At 28.8% G+C, this 22,463-nt stretch overlaps 2 protein-coding genes and 1 pseudogene across 2 annotated transcripts; all 3 read left to right on the top strand.

Annotated features, from left to right (window-relative positions):
* Positions 1-35: 35 nt before the first annotated feature.
* On the top strand, positions 36-4,878 carry LOC110638295 (26S proteasome regulatory subunit 8 homolog A). The gene is made up of 9 exons (XM_021788803.2): positions 36-360; positions 1,149-1,246; positions 2,108-2,332; positions 2,453-2,515; positions 2,609-2,772; positions 3,209-3,365; positions 3,459-3,557; positions 3,638-3,748; positions 4,436-4,878. The coding sequence occupies exons 1-9, from the start codon at positions 159-161 to the stop codon at positions 4,574-4,576; spliced, it is 1,260 nt and encodes a 419-aa protein (XP_021644495.2). The 5' UTR covers positions 36-158; the 3' UTR covers positions 4,577-4,878.
* A 9,665-nt stretch (positions 4,879-14,543) lies between these two features.
* Positions 14,544-15,762, top strand: LOC110638298 (EG45-like domain containing protein). Its single transcript, XM_021788806.2, has 3 exons — positions 14,544-14,960; positions 15,059-15,359; positions 15,453-15,762. Exons 1-3 carry the CDS (start codon positions 14,828-14,830, stop codon positions 15,457-15,459), a joined length of 441 nt encoding a protein of 146 aa, XP_021644498.2. The 5' UTR covers positions 14,544-14,827; the 3' UTR covers positions 15,460-15,762.
* A 10-nt stretch (positions 15,763-15,772) lies between these two features.
* LOC131172197 (transcription factor TCP14-like) lies at positions 15,773-18,482 on the top strand (annotated as a pseudogene).
* Positions 18,483-22,463: the final 3,981 nt, after the last annotated feature.

The raw sequence follows: 22,463 nt of genomic DNA, 5'->3' as shown, positions 1-22,463 counted from the left end.
AGGCCCATAGAAACTCTTCAAATACGCCTAACCACCGACGATTGATGCTGCACGCCGCGGCACCGATAACTCCTTGCATCTCGTCAGACTTGTTCTGAAAGAAACCCCTCGAGACCAAATACCTTATTATCACTTAAAAGCTTCCGATTCTTGCATTAATGGCGACGGTAGGGTTGGAAACTAAGCAACCGGAATCAATTATGGTGGAGGAGACATGCTCCGCTAAGACGGCTGGGAAACAAGGGGAGGGGCTGAGGCAATACTATCTACAACACATTCATGAGCTCCAGCTTCAGGTTCGCCAAAAGACTCACAATCTCAATCGTCTTGAAGCTCAGCGTAATGAGCTTAATTCCAGGGGTACGTACTCGAAATTTGTAATATTTATCCTGATCCTGATATCTACTCTATGTAATTTAATCTAGGGCTTGTGGTTGCGATTATTCTCGTCTGAATTCGATATTTGGGGATTTATTCAGTTGTCATATGAACTTGGTAGCTAGGGTTTGGCTCTGATTGGGTTAATCATCATTTTTGTTTTTGCAAAAGTTTAGGTGTAGACTCTGCAACAAGCAGTGTTTTTTAGTTTTAAAACCTTGACAACATTTGAGAAATTATTTGGCTAGGACATTCGAATTATTATGCGTTTCAACTAGAAAACTAGTAGTGGAACTGTATTATCACCATGTTGAATTAAGATGTTATTGAATGAACTGGACCAGATAACTTTAAATGATTTCCATCAGGAGTTCAACACTTCAACTTGCTTGTATGCTGCAAAGTGATTCATAATTAGATTAAGGTTGAGCACTGGGCTTTGATGTCAACTTCATGGGCCTTTTCGAACTTGCAAAGTGGTTTGTTAAGGGTACTGCTGCCTGTTGGAACTTGTGTTTTTTCACAGCATCACCTATAGTTGAATAATTAGCTCTTGTAGTTGGTTGCTTCTGTTTTGAGGCACAGACTACAGATAACATGGCATGCATAGACATATTATTGAGCTTCAATCTCGTTGTTGCTTAGTTTTTGTATCTTATCAGCATTCTTTGCTTAGTTCACTGTTTACTTTATTGTTGAATTGTTCAGTTGGTCTATTATCTCTGATTGATATTTGTTTAATATTTTCTTTCCCTATTTGATATGGTCAGTGAGAATGCTTAGGGAAGAATTACAGCTACTTCAGGAACCTGGTTCATATGTTGGTGAAGTTGTCAAAGTAATGGGGAAAAATAAGGTGTTAGTTAAGGTACTGAGCTTCTTCCCGTGCTAGCTTAAGTAATTTGGGTGCTTGTCATGCATGTTAATTTGTTTTCAGTGATCATATGAATGATGATTGAAGGCTTGATTTCTTTGTATTATTGAGAAAATAAACTCAAAGTTCTGGCTTTTCCTTTCCTTTTCTTTTCTTTTCTTTCCTTTTTTTTTCCTTATTGTGAAAATATTATTCTTCTGCCTTTTTTGTAATAATTTATGGACATGTTTGTTAATTTCCCTAAATGTTTGGATGTGCTAGAATTTTTTCTTTTCCATTGGATCCTTACCCAAAGAGGGATCTTGCAATAATTTTTTTTCTTAAATCATGTGTATTAATAATTTAATATTTTGTCATGTTCTTAAATGATTTCCTAACAATTATGATAAAATCATTCTCACACATTATATGATTTGCTAACAATTTTGATAAAATCATTTTCACAGTCACAGATACAGAACAACTACCATGTCATATGCACAGTTATATGAATATAATGGACATTACTGAAAGCAGAGAAGATTTTTTATTTTTATTCTTTTAGTCAGCCATTGCTTAGTATTTTATTGGTGTTGTCAACTACCTTGTCAGTCATCTGTTGCTTAATATTCTGTGCTGTCAGTTATTCATTGGGTTTAATGAGAATGATTTATGTTATTGTGTAGTACAGCATAGCTAAGTATCTCGAGCTAATGTAGCACCAAAATTTGAGCAACAGTTCACCTGAACTTTGAAACTCCAGTTTATAATATTCTTTTTTTAAGTTGACTCCCAATGTATGAATATATAAGGTTTTGCACTGAGATAATGGGAACTAGGAGATTTCTTTACGCTTTTTGCATGTTTGTTTTCCAGGTTCACCCAGAAGGGAAATATGTTGTTGATATTGATAAAAATATTGATATCACTAAGATCACCCCATCAACAAGGGTTGCCCTCCGTAATGACAGCTATGTTCTTCACTTGATCTTGCCTAGCAAAGTGGATCCATTGGTCAACCTTATGAAAGTTGAAAAGGTTCCAGATTCTACATATGACATGATTGGTGGTCTGGACCAACAAATTAAGGAGATAAAGGAGGTTTGTGAATATCTTCAAATGTGCTGCCAATTTAAGTGATTCCAGATTGTTAATTTATGGCTTTCATTTTAATTTGTTGATTGGCTTCATAGTTAACCTGCTTTTTGTTTGTCTTTTCAGGTCATTGAACTTCCAATTAAACATCCTGAATTGTTTGAAAGTCTTGGAATTGCTCAACCCAAGGTACTATAATGTTATTATGCTATTGGATCCATCACTCATTTATCTTTTTTGCTAGACATTATTTGCACTAACTCTCTATTTCTCTAATGACAGGGTGTTCTTCTGTATGGACCACCTGGTACTGGAAAGACACTACTAGCTAGGGCTGTAGCGCATCATACTGATTGTACTTTCATTAGGGTTTCTGGCTCTGAATTGGTTCAGAAGTACATTGGTGAAGGCTCTAGAATGGTCAGAGAACTCTTTGTTATGGCAAGGTTTGTGTCCCCTCTTCCCCTTCTGTCTCAGGAAGTTTTGTAACTGATTTGTCAGTTTAAGGTCTGGTTTTTAATATCTATTCCCGTGCACTTCTGTTTATTTCTTTGCATTGCTCATTATTAGCATCAGGACTGACCTTTTATAATTAAAACAAAATAAGAATAAGTGGCTATCTGATCTTAATTGAGTTTGTAATATTGGCTGGCTACCCTGTTAATATGAGATGAAAGAGTTATAAGTATATATTCTATGTGTATCTTTATGGAGATGTAAAAACTGGTAATGTAGTAAATGTCTTAGCTGTAGCCTAATCTGAAATCATCATAGTGTGTTCTTGTTAAGTTGCAGTGGACAAATCTTCTTTCTTGTATACTTCTGCTTAGCATTTGAAATTTTTTATGTCTGGTGTTTTCTTGCTTTTTGGTTTTGCTGCAGGGAACATGCTCCATCTATCATTTTCATGGATGAAATTGACAGTATCGGTTCTTCTAGAATGGAATCTGGGAGTGGAAATGGTGACAGTGAAGTCCAGCGGACTATGCTGGAGCTTCTCAATCAGCTGGATGGATTTGAAGCATCAAACAAGATCAAGGTACTATAAATAACTCCAAAACACAGTGGAACATTAGTTTTGGTACAGTTGTTCTTGCTGCTATTACCTATAATGCTCTGCACCTTTGGACAGGTTTTGATGGCAACTAATCGTATTGATATTCTGGATCAAGCTCTCCTTAGGCCTGGACGGATTGACAGGAAAATAGAATTTCCAAATCCTAATGAAGAGGTATGTTCTGTTATTGATGGTTTTGTCTTACTTCTTCAGCAGGCTCAAAGAAAGTAACATGCTGACTGATGAATCTGCAGTCACGTCTGGATATCTTGAAAATCCATTCAAGAAGAATGAATTTAATGCGTGGGATTGATTTAAAGAAGATTGCAGAGAAGATGAATGGTGCATCTGGGGCAGAGCTGAAGGTATTTTTCTCCCTTATATCATTGAAATCTTCTATATCCTCTAGCTTTTGGCATTCTTGACTTTTGCCCTGTAATTGCCATTTTAAAGGATGTATTTCCTCGACTTATGGTCTATTCTTGTTAGATAGTGTATGGACACTCACATGCATGCATACATGCAGAGTCTAATTCATGGTATAAATGTAGGCCTCGAGTTTTTATCCATTGAGTTGGTCTGTATTGCATGTAATCCATGTCTCTGTCAAAATATTGCAATTTCTAAGGTTAATAGTTTTTTTTTTTTCTTATTATTATTTTTTATTTAAAGAGATATGAAAGACGAGAGGTTTTTTTGTCAAAGATTGAGAAAGAAGGTGATGGATGAAATGAAAGAGAGGGCAAACTAGAAATTTTTCCATTTTTTTTTTTACTAGTAATCAATTGCCATCCTACAAGCATGAGTGAACGTGTGCACAAATGTACTTTTTTCCTTTAGTCATCAGCTTCACTGCTTAAGATACCTTTTTCCCAGAAATGATTTTGTTATGTGCCCTTGGCCAAATTAGAGCTAAGATTTTGATTTTGTTGCATATTTTACAAAAATTTTACTTTGTTGGATATATTAGGGGCAGAAGTGAAAAAGTGGCTTTGAACTTCATTTTTGTGTCATTGCTTGATGTGCCTCCGAATGTAATTCTTTTTTCACAGGCTGTTTGCACGGAGGCAGGAATGTTTGCTCTAAGGGAGAGGAGGGTCCACGTAACACAGGAAGATTTTGAGATGGCAGTAGCAAAGGTCATGAAGAAGGAGACGGAGAAGAACATGTCATTACGGAAGCTTTGGAAATAAATAAATAAAATTAAATTTCACATTTAATAGTGTTTTTTGAACCAACCAATGGGAAAACAAAGAAAAAGAATCAAGAAGTTGCCCATTGGGCATGTGGAATATTTGCAGGATTGGTTGGACTGGCAATCAATCGTTCCTGCGCTTTTATTGACAGGGTGAAGGGAGGAACCAGTAGTAAAGACATTATAATCCTAGACAACGGTTTCTGTAAGAAACGGCATGTATCTCCCTGTTTTAAACGGGGGGCTTGGCCTGTGGATTTTGTTTGAAATCTTGGATTCTTTATTTTGTTATTACTTCTCTTGATTTGATTCTGAGTATTACTAGTGAATAATTATTTAAATATATATATTAATATAATTTATATATATATATGAGTAATTTCAAAATCTAGAGATTGAAAAGCAATCATTTAGAAAATTATTAAACATTCGAGTTACTTTTGCAAATTCATTTATAAGTTTGAGCTTTGATTGGGACTCGAGTCTGTCACCTTTTAAGATGGGTAGTTACTAGTTAGTGGCTCTCTTAGAGGACAAAATGGTATACGCATGGCAATAACGTACAAGACAAGTGGGGATCATTTCACATATGTATGTGGATGAAGTTAAAGCTAGCATGTAATAATTTCGTTTCGAATAATTGTCCATATTAATGGATGTCACATTTGCTCTACTGGATAGCAAGATAATTTTCTACAATCTAGCATTAATGCTGGACAGCTAGATATGTTTCGAGAATATAGATTCAAACAAGGACCCCCACAAATTTATACATTAGAAAGTTGGAGAGGAAGAGTAATAGAAGACGTCCATATCGCGTCTGCATGCATTTGATTAATCAATGTGGTAAGAGAAAACTTATGGAAAAACTTGACGATTGGAAATACAAATATGGGAGTTTTACTTATTTTATATTTAAAAATCATCATATATATATATATTATATTCTGAGTTTATAAATGAATAAATTTAGACAAAAATTTTTACTATAATTTTACGTCTTAAATCCATTCATAATGAATCAAATTGAAATAAAAATTTTTCATAATGGGCATGATATATGAAAGGCATTCAAAAGCAAAGAACGAGACTGGAGAGTCTAGTCTCTGTTACTCTCATTCCTAGTTTCCCACTATGGGCAAATGAGTCAATCTGATTAGTCAAAGAATCTTTCACCATTTCACATTCTGACTGACTGAGCCCTTCCCATACGTTTGGAAATTAAATTCCGCCTTCATTTAAGCCTAAGTATTAGTTTAACATAGATTATTTGAGCTACCATTCAAAAATGCAAAACCTTGCGTCTTTAGAAGCCATGGCTTGTGGAGAAGACTATGCAAAACCTTGCATAGTTTAACATAAATCATGATGCCCATACTATAACTTTTTGCTTTATTTACGACATTGATAGGAATAGATATAAATATAGAGTCTATTTGATTTAGCTATATTGAATATAGTTGATAATCGATAATTGTTGCATTATAAATGTTTAATAAAATTATGTCTAATTATTGCTATTCACATGTAAAATAATAATTATTTATTTAATTATTGAAATGGAAATAAAATTATTAATTTATTATATAATATATTAAAAATATAATTTTTTAAGTTTATATAAGAATAAACATTATAATTATTATATTTATAGTATTTTTATATTTGTTTATTATATATTATAATTTTAAATAACGTGTTAATATGAGAAAATTATTTTAAAGACACAAAATTCTATAATTAATAAATTTTTAAAAGGATAATATGATTATGAAAAAAAAAGAATAATATAATATCAATAAAAAATAAAATTAAATTAATTACTAATGAGAAACAACTCTGAAAATATATTTAATACAAATTACAGTCGATGATATCTTATCAACTACTTCTCAGTTATCAAATAATTTTTTTTAAGGTTTACCAAAAACCTTATTCATTTATTTGAATGTTTATCAATTATCAACTGTATCTAAAAAGTAAACCAAATATCCACATGGTCTTCTAAGTCTACCATCTAAATCTCTTTATTATAATTATTGAACAGACTTTCTTCGTTTCCATGTCTTTAAAAAGCAATGGCTTGCAAAGAAGCTGTACTGCGGGTCAGCAAAAACGATGGTAAAAAATCTAGGTGGAAGAAGGTGACTCTAAAGTGATCATTGACTCAATTTCGAGCTTTTCCCCACCTGCTAAAGTGGAAACAATAGTTTAGAAATTGGAAGATTAAAGTCCCTACAAAATTGATGTTCAGATATAAGAAATTCTTGTTTGAACTTAATATATCATAAACTCAAGATATAAATATATATTTAATAAATAAATCTCACCATTTATCTTATATCTTGATTTATAATAGATTGAATCTATACAATAAAAATTCATTCAAGCATAAGTGAGGTGATAATGTAACATTTTATAAAATATAAATAAATATTTTGAGAAAAATTTTTAAAGAACTTATTATTTGGTAGCTTCTACGGGGTAAAACAATCAAAATATATTAATCTTCCCATGGAGTGATACATTTGATATATAAACTAATAAAATTATTAGTTTATAAATTAAAAATGGGTTAGTTGGCAAAACAAAATTATATAATGTGAAGTAAATGAGTAGAATGTTTTATACTTGATACCTGGTAAGGATTATATGGCGTTGTTCGACTTATATGAATGTGCCAAATAATCTATCATATCATGTGGACAAGTAGTAGTTAATAGTTATTATTAAATTGGCGCATGCTCTAAATAAAAAGTCTTGTTTGCCATACCTATAATGAATAACCGTGATTGTTATGCTCTAGAGTTTTTGTTATCTTGGAATCTAGGTCCTGCTTACTAGCTATGTTAGTTCATTATTTGAGTAGGAGCTTCTCGAGCTCTTGAATAATTAATACGTTTAGTCAGGTACTTAATGCTTCTAGTAGGTTTGAGATGTAACTTGGAGTGCAGGGTATTCATGCTATGAGTTTTGGGATTCATTGAAAGGGTGTAGAGTACGAGAACTTATCGGTGTAACTATTGTATATATAATAAATACATTTTGATCGTTGATTATGATGAGATCTATTATAATTAACGGTTATAATACAATCATTATATATATAACATTGTATTTTAAAATTTTTTGTAGACTACATAAAAGACTTATAAAGTTTTTACATTTTATAATAATCGTAATATGTAAGTCGCTGGTACATGGACTTAGGATTATTATTTGGAGGCCTAAACAAACTTTTATGATGATATATGAGTTTTCCTCATCTTGACGCAAATGATCATGGTTATTATTCTAAATATGTGACATATTCTAAAAAAAATATATATTTTTTTATTTTATATATTTTTATTTTTTAAATTTAATTTATTATAAATTTAATTTATTATAAATTTAATATATAAAATATATGATAAGAGTACATATTAATTAGGTGGTCCATGGCAAGAATTTCCCTATCACGCATGGTCAACTTCCTCGCTTCTAAACTGCCTACAAGGCAATGCATAGTCATTTGCTTTCTTGTTCTTTCGGTTTCTCAATTAATTATTAGACTGCTCTCACTCTATCATTTTTGCGTAGTACATCCGGCAGCCTTTGCTGACCACATTATTTCTCGCATTCATACGCCTTATTACTAACATAAAAATATTTTAAATAATTTAAATTATTGAAATAACCTCCATTACTAAGTTTCCGATTTAAATTTCAATCAGTATTAATTATATTTAAAAAATAAAAATATCTTAAATAATAATTTTAGATTATTTTTTTGCACTTAAAATTTAAAAAAAAAGTTAATTTAAATTTCGACGTCAAATAGATTAAAATTTATTAGTGTCCTTTCACATTTTACTTGCTTTTCTTATTTATCAAACAAAAATTAATTATGGTTGCATCTGCATGCATGCATGCATGTTCTACCAGTCAACTATATTTATAATAAAGCGTGTTGACGAGAGAATTTTCAAATCATCAATCATGCCTTCAACTTTAATTAATATATATGTTATAACTTAACAAATTAAATTTTATGGACAAAATTTAACTTTACGATTTTTATTAACATGATGATGGTGAGAAATTTTGCTTAGAAGTAATGTGATGCTACTAAATTAAAAATTAAAAAAGTTTCTTCTTCTTAAAAATTCCTTCCACGTCTTTTTTATTATTTTTTTAAATATTTTTTAAAGTGATTATTGATGAGTATTTTCATTGGTGACAATCCCTTTTATTTCCTTTTTTTTTTTAGATTTTTATAATAACTCTAATATCTGTATTCATTTAGAATAAATTCTAAACATATCTATTTAAATTTATTATTGTTGATAGACTTTAGGTGATCATCTGTAAGTGTTTTGACTAGTGACAATCTCTCTCAATTTTTTTTTATAATAACTCTAATATTTTTAACTGTTTGGAATGAATTCTAAGCATATCTATTTAGATTTATCATTGTTGATAGATTTTTTGTGATCATCGATAAGTGTTTTCATTAATGATAGTCTCATATGTTTCTTTTTTTTTATAATTTTTATAATAACTCTCAAATCTATATCCATTTAGAATAAATTTCAAGGATATTTCCTTAAATTTATCATTTTTAATATATTTTGAGTGAATAAATTACTAGATCTATCTTTTTTGGTGATTTTGAGTACGTGTGTGACCTTCTTAGCGGAGTTTTGTTGCATTTCTCCTTTAATGGAGTTATTTCTCCTAAATGAGGAGTTTTTATATATATTTGCTGGTGCATTATTTTTCTTCTAGAGAACAGTGACTTACGAGGTGCAAATCCTTTTTTTAGTAGGGGATGTAAATTTGGATGAGACTCTTAAAAAGACTATAGAGTCAAAAAATAGAGCATGCAGCTCACTTATTAACCAATTTATATGCTCTATTAATATTATCGAATTTTCCTAATCTTTTGTATTATTTTCTGTATAAATGATTAATTTTATTTACACAAAAATATAATATGTTAATTTATAGTTCACTTTTATATTTTATTTAATTCAACTCAACTCAACTAAGCCTTTCTCCAAAAAATTTAGGGTCGGCTATATGGATTCACTTTCTCTACTCTAAACGATTTTGGGTTAAATCCTCAGAAATGTGTAATGCTTCTAGGTCATGTTGTACTACTCTCTTCCAAGTCAATTTAGGTCTACCCCTTTTTTTTTTCTTTCTATCCTCTAACCTAATGTGCTCTACTTGTCTAACTGGAGCCTCCGTATGTCTATGCTTCACATGACCAAACCACCTCAATCTCCCTTCTCTCAACTTATCTTCAATTGGCACTACTCCTACCTTTTCTGTAGTACTCTCATTACGGACTTTATCTAGTCTAGTATGACCACTCATCCACCTTAACATTCTCATATCTGCAACTCTTATCTTAGACGCTTATGACTCTTTCAGTGCCCAACACTCACTACCATATAACATAGCCGGTCATATGGCTGTACGGTAAAATTTTCCTTTTAACTTATTGGGAATCTTACGATCACATAAAACTCCTGTGGCACGTCTCCACTTCAACCATCCGGCTTTAATCCTATGACTAACATCCTCCTCACATCCCCCATCTACTTGAAGGACTAAACCTAGATATTTAAAGTGATTACTTTGGGACTGTACAACTTCATTCAAACTAACTCCTTCCCTATCACCAGTTTGGCCTTCACTGAACTTGCAATGCATGTATTCTGTCTTCATTCTACTTAACTTAAAACCCTTTGACTCTAGAGTACTTCTCCAAAGCTCTAGCTTTCTATTGACTCCTTCTCGTGTCTCATCTATCAGAACAATATCATCCGCAAACATCATGCACCAAAGAATACTCTATTGTATATGTTTCGTTAATTCATCTAAAACTAATGTAAAAAGGTAAGGGCTTATAGCTGATCCTTGGTGTAATCCAATTGAGATCGAAAAATCTATTGTGTCCCCTCCTACTGTGTGCATAATAGTAGTTGCTCTTTCATACATATCTTTTAACACTTGTATTTACCTAATAGATACCCTCTTTTATTCTAACACATTCCATAAGACATCTCTTGGAACACTATCATAAGCCTTCTCCAAATCAATAAAAACCATGTGTAGATCTTTCTTCACATCTCTATATTTCTCCCTCAAACTTCTAATGAGAAAGATCGCTTCCATAGTTGAACGACCGGGCATGAAACCAAATTGATTGAGAGAGATAGAAGTACCATGACGTAGTCGATGCTCCACAACTCTCTCCTACAACTTTATATTATGACTCATGAGTTTAATTCTCCTATAGTTTTAGTAACTCTGTATGTCTCCCTTATTTTTAAAAATAGGTACTAAGATACTCCTCCTCCATTCATCAGGCATTTTCTTTGAGTTTAGAATCTTATTAAATAATTTAGTTAACCATGCCACTCCCATATCTCCCAAACACTTTCACACTTCAATTCGTATTTCATCGGGTCCACAGGCTTTACCAACTTTCATTCTCTTAAGTGCTACCTTTACTTCTAAAAATCTAATCATTCTAGTATAATTCACATTCTTTTCTATTATTTTATAATCTATATTCACGTTATTACCATGTTGACTATTATTAAAGAGATCATTAAAATAATTTCTCCATCTTTCTTTAATGTCCTCATCTTTCACCAACACTTTTCCTTCTTTATCCTTAATGCACCTAACTTGATTGAGATCTTGACATTTCCTTTCTTTCCTCCTTGCTAATCTATAAATATCTTTCTCCCCTTCTTTAGTTCCAAGTTTCTCATATAACTTTTCAAAGGCCTGTGCTCTTGCTTGACTAACTGCCTTTTTTACCTCTTTCTTTACTATCTTGTACTGTTCATATGCCTCACTATTATCACATTTAGGTAATTTCTTATACCATTTTCTTTTTCTCTTCACTGCCTTTTGTACTTCCTCATTCCACCACCATCTCTCTTTTAAGAGTGGTCCATGTCCTTTAGACTCTCTAAGTACTTTTCTAGCTACTTCTCTAATCTTTGATGCCATCTGTATCCACATATCATTGGCCTCCATATCCAGCTTCCATACTTCGAACTCGAGAAGCTCATTTTTGAACTTCACTTGCTTTACTCCTTTGAACTCCCACCACTTTGTTCGAGCTACACTAATTCTTCTGACTTTACTTGAATTGTTCCTAAACTTGACATCCAAGACCACCAACCGATGTTGACTTGTTGAAGCCTCTCCTGGAATGACCTTGCAATCCTTGCATAGAGCTCTATTTGTCTTCCTGGTTAAGAGGAAGTCGATTTGGCTTCTATGTTGCCCACTTTTGAAAGTCACTAAATGTGACTCTCTTTTTATAAAGTAGGTATTTGCTAGTATTAGGTCTATGCCATAGCAAAATCCAGGATGTTTTTTCCCTCCTCATTTCGACTTCCAAAATCAAAACCTTCATAAACATTCTCATAACCTTGTCTATCACTTCCTACATGCCCATTCAAATCTCCACCAATAAAAACATTCTCTTCATTCGGTATGCTTTGCATTAAATCATCTATATCTTTTCAAAACATTTGTTTACTCTCACTCTCTAGTCCTATTTGTGGGGCATAAGCACTAACTATATTTATTGTTTCTCCTTCTAGTACTAACTTTACTAGTATAATTCTATCTCCTACTCTTTTCATAGCTATTACTGCGTCTTTCAGTGTTTTATCTATGATTATGCCCACTCCGTTCTTATTTCTCTCCTTTCCGGTAAACCACAGTTTGTACCCTGAATTACCCACTTCCTTACTTTTCTCTTTCACCCATTTAGTCTCCTGAATGCAAGCAATATTCACCCTTCTCCTTTCCAAGGTATTCACAAGCTCCATTAATTTTCCTGTAAGTGATCCAACATTCCAAGTACCAACCCTGATCCTCCTCCTAATCTGCTCCTTCTTAATTGGTCTCCTTCTATGATATCTTCTATTGTTTTCTATGTCTATCTTGTATTCTGTTCCACTATCTGTTCTACTATCTGTCCTATGGACTAACTTCTTTACCCACACTCGACCATTATGTGGGAACCCTTGCTCACTTAACACCACACCCGGGCGCCGACATGGCATGGCGCGTTGCTTTCGGTGAACGCCCTACACCCTTGCATATTTCTCACTACACTCGAGCTCCGATTTAGCACGTCATTAGTAGAGGACGCCCCAAAGTTTATATCATTTGAATCCATATCATAAAGAGTGACGAAATTTTTACGCTGGTTGTCACCTATCGCAACTCTCCTCCTTTATCCGGGCTTGGGACCGGCTAAGCGCAAACTATTTAGGCGGAGTTTATATTTTATTCAATTAATGAAATATTTTTTTATTAAAAAAAATTGTAATGTTGCTGTGTTTACTCAACTTATTATAGAGGGGAAAAAAAAAAAACCATTCTTTGGATTAGAATCTTACAGTTAAATATTCAATGCAATTCATAAATAAGTTAACAGCAACCAATAATATTGAATTCCGAAAGCAACCGCATAAAAATCATTAATTTTAAAAGTCAAATTATTATTATTATTATTATAAAAAATAAGGATAATTTCTTTCTTCCTAAATCCCACGTCCAACACTTGATCTATAAAAATTAATATGTATAGTAATTGATTTTGATATTTAATTTGAGGGTTTTTGGATTTTTTTTTTCGATAGATAGAATATACGCACACACGGGTTAGTGACAGAAATAAATTGCTATTAAAACCATAATAATTTTAATAAAATATTTATTCTTATCCAATCTACATGCACGTGCACTTCGCATCTGATGTGGGATTTAGATGACTAGCCCTAAACACTTTTATTGAAGATTTTAAATTCCTATACCAATAATTATATATTTATATAATCTCATAACTAGTTGTTACAACTACCTTATATAGTAAAATATATTATTACATATTTTTTTATTTGAAATTTAAAATCTTATAATTTTAGTGTCAATTTACTATATAACAATATAAATATTAGTTTATATATTGACAAATTCTTATGATAAGTGGATAATTTGCAAATCAATTTTCATTTCGATCCTTCTTTTTCGCAAATATAAGAGAGAATATATCAATCATTATTCTAAAATAAAGAAGCTATTAACGAGAATAGACATAAGTGTTGTTTAGTTCAATATGACTTATTTCTTGGAAATTTCACTTTTCAAAAAAGTAAAATTACTAGAACATAATTTGAATGTGTTTAATTGGTACGTTAAATTTCCAGCAGCTAAATCTAAAACGATGTTAATGGGAAGTGACAATTGAAATGACACAAATACCCTTACTCCAAATATAAGTATAAAAATTAAAATATTTCATTGATAAAATTTCAACAAATCTATACTCAATTCAATAATACATATTTTATATCGTCAATCAATATGCAACTTTTAGACATAATAATCAACAAAATATTATCATACCTTTTTCAATAAAAAAAAATTAAATTTAGAATAATCAATTAAAAATACTAGTAGAAGTGATAAATGAATTTTTTTTTTTAAAAAAAAAAGAAAATTTACTTATGTGGCAGTGGAACCACCAAAATAGTAGCGCAACAATAAATCGAGAAAGAGAATAGAAATAATAGGAGAAGGGCAAAGTAGGATAGTGAACGATTTTTTTTCTCAGAAACTCTATTTCTTGGTAAATTATTAGGTGTACTCGATGTATGTGTATCTTCACTAATAAAATAGTGGGTCTTATTTTTTATTTTTATTGTGTAATTATTTTTATGTGAGTATATGGCACACTATTTTTAATGCACTGAGTGTACTCTATAATTTATCCTATTTCTTTGGGTTTAGGTCAATAATTTAATTGTTATACAGTCAAGAAAGTTGACTCTCTAATTTCCTTGGAATTCAATAAATATAGCTAACTAAATAAGTGACATTTTCCGGAAACTTTAAGTTTCTTCATTAAATTAACCTCAACCAAACGCCTCCATAGAGGGGGAGGGGTTGGGGAAGATACCTATGTATTTAAGAGAGTAAAACTCACTTCTTTGTGAGTGCATGAGATGCAAGAGTGCACTCAATAATTTCCACACAGTAGAGGCTAAATACGCGTTAGTCGAGATGGGATCTAAAGCTGAACTTTCAAGCCTCAAGTGGCAAGTTGCCTTTTCTCATACGTTTCTGAGAAAAATAATTCAATATTGAGTTGTCTGTTTTACTTGATTCATCGTTCAGCCTTCATTTTTTGTTATTTTTTTTTTAAAAAAAAAACCCAAACATGTCTTTAACAACCCCAGCTCGTCTCCTCCCATGGTCATCTCTCTTCCTCTTCTTATTGATAATCTCACAGTTTCTCTCTTCTTCTCACGGTGACGTCGGCACAGCTGCCCAGTATAGCCCCCCATATTTACGTAAGTACCCTTTAACCTTATCCTTATCCTTGCCTTCTTTGCCCGCATCAGTTCTCCACATTTTCTTATCGCTTAGATTTTGTTTGCTGTATATATAGCCACCACCTGCTTCGGCAACGACGCGTCGCAGTTTCCTTCGAATAATTTGTTCGCGGCGGCCGGCAATGGAATATGGGACAATGGGGCATCCTGTGGGAGAGAGTATTTGGTCAGGTGCATTAGTGCCACGGTTGCCGGTTCTTGTCAACCAGGTCAAACGATTCAAATAAAAATCGTTGATTATGCTCTTTCAACGCCCACCTCGCCATCGGCAAGCGGCACGACCATTGTATTGTCCGAAACTGCTTTTGGGAATATTGCTAATTCATCTGCTACTTCCATCAATATAGAATTTCAACAGTAATTTCATGATTCCCTCTGGTTTTCTTTCGATTTTAATTATATATGACATTCTGTTCTGGGATATATTGAAATTGAAACATTTATATGCAGGGTATAAATAACGAAAAAGATACATAGTAGACACCATGGATCCCATTGAATTTCATTCAGAAGAGGAATAGTATTGATCCTTATTAAAGGAAGACAGATCAATCAAGCCTGTTCAAACAGGAACAAGTCAATTAAAGGGCATTTTAGTAGCAATTGGAGTTATGAATTTAAAATTTTTAGTGGATTTGTGTGCAGTGTGTTAGTTAAAATTTTCTCTATATTGTCACGTCAATTGCTGAATCTGCGTGTGGTAAATTGTATGATAATTAATAAATAAAAATTGACGAAGAAGAGATGATGTTTTAATTAATCCAGAAGGAATGGTTAATGTTTCAATGGTTTTGGAAGCTTCTGAATTGAGTGATTCAACTTGGTGTAATGGCTACGCGGATGACTTTATTTTTTTGGATCTTTTATGTGCCAGTAATATTATTGGTTAGATGTAGTTTTCTCAGCTTTCTTTTTCTTTAATTCGGCTCCTTCAATATTTAAATTTAAAATTGGTAAAATTACCCTTAATTGTATAATATCTGAAATAAAAATATAATATTAATTTAATAATATAGTTAAATAATGAAAAAGATTTTTATTTTTTTAAAAAATAATTTTCATAAAAATATTTTTCAAATGATTTTTTACAAAATAAATAAAGTTATAAATTATTAAATATTTTTAATCTATAAACATACTATTATATGTCAAAGTGATTTTTTATAAAATAAGATTAAAGTATAAAAAATTTTTAATAATAAATTAAAGTTAAATAATTAAAGTAAAACACTGCATAAAAATTATGAATGAACTATAAAAATTACCTAGTAGTGTTATCATACATATCCATACATGTGAAATCCCCTTTGCTTCTGTTTTTTCTTTTCTTCTTAGCTCATTGCACAAATGAGCTATGACGATTCACAGCAACAGTAATCGATAAACAGTGGTACAAAGAAATTAAAAATCAATGCAAAACTCAACAGAACAGCAAATAAAGAAAACCAGATAATAGAGAAAAAAAAAAAGGAGTTAAAAAAAATTTGATGAAGGATTGACATATTAATTATTTTTTAACTTATAAAAATGTTGGTTCTCAGTAAAATAAAGACGGCAAACTTTATATTATTTTTTTAATATAATTAATTTTGATTGAAACTCGAAACCTTATAAATTTAATGATAACTCCAGTAATATTGAATTAAAATTTATTAATTTTTTTATATTAATAATTCTATGTTAATTATTAGTGAGAATTTATGTATATCAAAAATATTGAATAATTCAATAATAATCTCTTTATTTTTAAGGTTCATATATCTAACAACGCCAACTTTAGATATATTCCCTTAACTTATTATTTAAATAACTTTCGTTATAAAAAAAATAATAAAATAAATAGATGAAGAGACTCAAGTAAACTTTGACATTTCTACTCAATTTATCATTTTAATACCTTAAATGTATATATATAAGGCCTAATTACATTAAAAATCTAAATATTTTCATTTTATTTCAATTTATTCCAATTGTTTCAATTTTAATATAATTAATCAAACCTTTAAAGATTGAAAAAGTTTTATTAAATTTTGAGATTAAATTTGAGGAAAGTGTTCTAATGCTTGTGTGGTATACCATATTTTATTTTTTATTATTGAATAGTGCAATTCAAATGTCACATCATTTATTATTATTATTATTATTATATTTTTTAAATTCTCTCTTTCTCATCTTCTCCTCCTATTATATTCCTCCCAAGAAACCACCTCCTAAACGCACCTCCACCAAGGACCGCCACACAAAGTCGATGGTTGCGGCCGTCATCTATATGCCTGCCACCCACCTGACAAGGTTTTTTTAGCTCACTTGTGAACAAGGCCGCAAATTAATCTGACGGTGATACTGTGGAGTGGTTACTACAACAAGCTGAACCTGCTATCATTACTGCCACTAGTACCAATTATGGATGATAACAGATTTAACATTTGTGAGTATCCAATTTAAGTTGTAATGAATTTGGATTTGAGTAATACTTAAATAAATATTTTAATATATATTTTCTATAGTAGTATCTATAAATTTTTATATATTAATATTTTAAATAAATAGAATGTTAGTATTTTATAGAATTATTAAACTTTTAAAATATAAATTATTAATAAAAAATATTTTTATATAAATTATTAATTAAAATATATAAAATTAAATGAATTTAAATATTATTTAAATAATAATAATTAAATTTGAAATGATTTAAATAATTAAAATAAATTTTAATTAAATTTAGGATGAATTCAAATATTGAGGATATTAATTAAATTTAGATTTTGGTATTAATTAAGTTTTTGTGATACCTATCATTCTTAAGTACCAATATCATTCCCGCTAATTTCACTTTCCTTAACATCTGGCATCATAACTTTGGGTCTTCCATCTCCGCCTCTGACTATCTAAGGAACACGTATTTCAATCCCAATTTCACTGCCCATCCGCAGCTTCGCATCAGGAATGAATTGGAAAGAAACACAGTCGTCAATGAAGCTCCCAGTTGCAGCAAAGGATACTGTTTGCTTCGGAGGATTCACTAAGTTTTAGTTCTATTAATTCAACTAATAATGTAGGTGGGAATTTTGAATATCGATGTTGTTTTACAAGAATCAAGGATAGGCTGCTAATAAACAAGAAGTATGCGGAGGTGGCGACACTTCTTGTCTAGATGTCACCGATGGGGAAACTAGTCTAGGAAGAAAGCAGAGGCTGGAGCATGAATTAGGTCCTCAAATGGGGAGCTGTTCGTTGCAATCAACTAGTTAGGGGTCCAATTCCGGCAGCATTTTGGATGGTTTCTAATAATCCTAACATTAGGAAGCAAGTGATAAGTGGTGACCCCATGGTGACATTTCCATCTTTTAGTGCTAGTACTAACATGCATGGGGTTCTATGTTTGGTGGATTGCATATTATGAATTTTCCTCTGCCCATAGCTCTCTTGCCTAGCCAGCAAGAGAGGGGAAGGAGGGTGGGAGATAATTTTTTTTAATTTTAAGTGATGTGGTATGTGGATTTCATTATTTAATAATATAAAATATCACATTACATGTCATACCATATTAATAAGAGCACATTTTTCATAAATTTAATTTTAAAATTAAATATTTTTTTTTCAATTTTTAAAGATTTATTCAATTGTGTTAAAGTTAAAGCAATTGAATTAAATTGTAATAGAGTAAAAAAGTTTGAATTTTTAATGTGAATAGACTTATATTTTGTATGTACTACATATTACGTAATGCTTGTGTTTATAAATCATCTAATTAAAAAAAAAATTGAAAGCGCTCGATTAAAAAAATTAATTATTAAAGCTTAATTGAAAAAAATATAAACTAATATATTATTTATATATGATATTCTTCTGCTTTGGGATTGATAATGAAGTATTTATATGCAGGTACAATACAGAGAGAAAACTAAGAAGATGGATATGGAAGGGAAAGAGAGTTGTTTTGTGGATCTGTGTGTAAAGAATCAGCAAAAAATTTACTAGAAAAAAAAAATTGTCACATCAAATTCTTAATCTGTGTGTGGTAATTAATAAATAAAAATTGAGGAAGAAGAGATGAGGATGATGTTTTAATTAATCCAGGCAGAAAGAATGGTGGAAATTTCACTGGTTTTGGAAGCTTCTGAATTGTGTTTGTGTTATTCAACTTGGTGTAATAGCTACGCTGATGACTTTGCTTTTTGGTCTTTTACAGTGCTTTCATATGGTTTCTATCACGCAGTCGCTTTCTTTTTCTTTAATTTGGCTCCGTCAATGTTTAAATTTAAAATTTTATGGTCTGTTAAATACTATTAAATTGCCTCTTAAAAGGCCTAATTTTAATCAAGTAATTAAAAATATATTATCAGCACCCACTTAAATGGAATAGATGGACTAATTATAAAAATAAATTAAATATTAAAATAAAAAAAATCTTATTTTTTATAACATCAAAATTTATCTCTATATTTTTATCTTTATAAAGTCAAAATTTTTATTAGTTATTATAATTATAAAATATTATTTTGAACATTAATTAGTTTAAAAATATTTCTACACGCTTAAACTTTAAATTTTCATTTAATTTTTCTACACCACTTTAATTTTTTATTCCAAATTCTAAATAAAAGTCTTTAAAATTTAATCTACTAATTGATAGGTGAAAAAAATATTATAATGAATATTGACATGATTTATGAATTCTTTTATTAAATTTTTCATAATTATTTAAATTCAATAAAACATATAATGTGTAAAAAATAATGAATGTGAATTATTGTTTAATGAAAGTGTAATTTATAAATTTTTATTAATTATAATAATTAGATAACTATTTACATTTTTGCCCTTTCCATTTCTAATCCTAATTTGGGTCCTACTTTTTTATTCACTTACTAAAAAAATCTCAAAAAGATATTATTATTAAATAAAAATTCACAAATAATATGTGGCTCTTCTCCCTCATTTAAATTTATTTATGAAAACACTTATTGTCTATTTTTTTTTTTTTTTTATGGCTCTATTACCAACTAGTAGAATACTTATGGTATGTTATAAAATTCATATCAGATTTAATTAGGTTATTAAATTATTATTAACTAAAAAATTATTTTTTAATTAAAAGAATTTTAACGTTATTATTTAAAATACTAAAACTTTAAAACGTTAGCAATAAATTTCAGTTAAATAAATTTGCACTGATTCTCGAATTAATAACCTTAGTAGTTATAAATTTTTTTTTAATAGTCATAAGTTATTCTTTATAATAATAATAATAACAATAATAATAATAATAATAATTAAAAAATCATTATTATTATTTTAAAATAATTAAAATAAAATAATATTAAAATAAATTAAAATTTATTTAATGCATAAAAGGGAGAGAGAAAATTTTTAAATATTGATTTTCTTTTAAAATAAATATGAGTCTTGATTTTATTGTGATTGATTTTTTAAAAATAAATATGAGTCTTGATTTTATTGTGATTGATTTTTTAAATTAAAAATTAAGAAATATGATAACATGTGATAATTATATTTAATAATTATATATTATAGCAATTTAGAAAATAAAAAACTTAATGTCGATTTTTCTTTTAAAAAAATTAAAAATTAATGGATAAGCATTACTTTTAATAATTATACATGTTTAAAAGAAAATTCAATTGTTGATTTCTTATAAAAAAATTCAAATATACTTAGTTCTAATTTAAAGAAACTTTTTTAAAGGAAATTAAAATTTTAGTTGTGGTAATAATTGGATAATCATGATAATAATTGTTGAATTTTAAAATTAAATATTTTGAATTATCAAATAATCAACAAATAAACACTAAATTTAATTGTAATAAATGTGTTTAAAAATATTTTATTTTTTTAATTAAAAATTAGGAAGCTAGCCTCATAATAAATGATAATTATATTTAGTAATAAATACTTTTTCATTATTTCAATTTGAAATATCTAAATAATTAAGGATTGTATTTAGAAAAATAAATTATATAATAATTGTATATTACAAATGTTTAAGAAATATAGAAAAAAAATTATCATCAATAAATTTAATTAAATATTGCCACTTGATTTAAATGTGATAGATTTAAAATTTTATATACTCCTGAATTTGTTTTACAAAAATTTGAATCACTTTTTCATCAGAAAAGCGAAAATGGAACATATATAGAATTAGTATAAGTATTTATTAGATATAATTAATAAATTAATTTAATTAACTCTTAATTTTTTCTATCTCTAATTAAATTAAGCTTTCTAAGCATTTGTAATAATAATAATAATAATAATAATAATAATAATATCTACTTATTATAATATTAAATTGTAATAATTAAATAATTTTTAACATATATATATAATTAGAAAATTAATAAGCTAATCATAATTTAAAGAAATTGTATAATTAGTTAATAAAAAATAAAGAGAATTTAATGAAATTATATATATATATAATTTAATTTTTTTTAAATAATAATAAAACAATACAACATAATTAATATTAACCAAGGTAATAAGGTTAATTATTTATTAATTATATTATAAAAAATATAAAAAAATAAAAATTGAATATTACTATAAATTTCTTATTTATCATAACTATGAAAATAAAATTTTATTTCATTTTCTTATAGTTCATTATATATATAGCATTTAATGTATAATTGAAAATAAGTATTTATCAAATGCATACTAAAATAAGATAAATAAAAATAAAATAACATTAAAGTAAATTAAAATTTTTTAAATATATAAAAAGAAAAAAGATGGTATTTAATTCCATGTTGTTACTTTTATAGTATAATTTTAAATTATTTTATTAATTTTAAAATATATAATTTTTAAATTTTTATAATTAAATAAAATAATTAAAATTTTAAAAACTATTAAATGTGAAATTTATAAAATTTATAAAATATATCTAATATTTTTAATTAATTAACTATAAAAATTGTGATAACAATGATAATATTAATAGTAATAATTACTTATATTAATTATTATAATTATTAAATATAATAATTTCCAAGTACTGAAGTTTAGAATGCCATATGGTAATAGCAAATGAAAATCTCCCTATTTTATAGTACTATGTAGTAATATCAAAATTTAAAATGTCACCTGATAGCAGTAAGAAAAAGTCTCCCCCTTTATATATATATATATATATATATATATATATATATATATATATATATATATATATATTATTTCAATACTTTAATTTTAATTTATAAAAAATTTAATAAATTAAATAAATATGGTATGTTTGGCATAATAAACCTTCTTTTTTATGAATTGAATAACGATGAGTGGATTACACAGCGAATTATAACTCTCTACCTTTTAATAATTATTATTATAAAATAATAAATAAATAAATCAAACTTCAAATCTCTCCGCAGAATTTATTATTTTAACAACTCTCACTATAAGAATAATAAATAATAAAATAAATAAATTGAG

This window comes from Hevea brasiliensis, chromosome 13 (assembly GCF_030052815.1).
Source record: "Hevea brasiliensis isolate MT/VB/25A 57/8 chromosome 13, ASM3005281v1, whole genome shotgun sequence".
Taxonomy (NCBI): Eukaryota; Viridiplantae; Streptophyta; class Magnoliopsida; order Malpighiales; family Euphorbiaceae; genus Hevea; species Hevea brasiliensis.
Note: the sequence above shows the minus strand (reverse complement) of the source record. Positions and strands in the feature narration are given on the sequence as shown.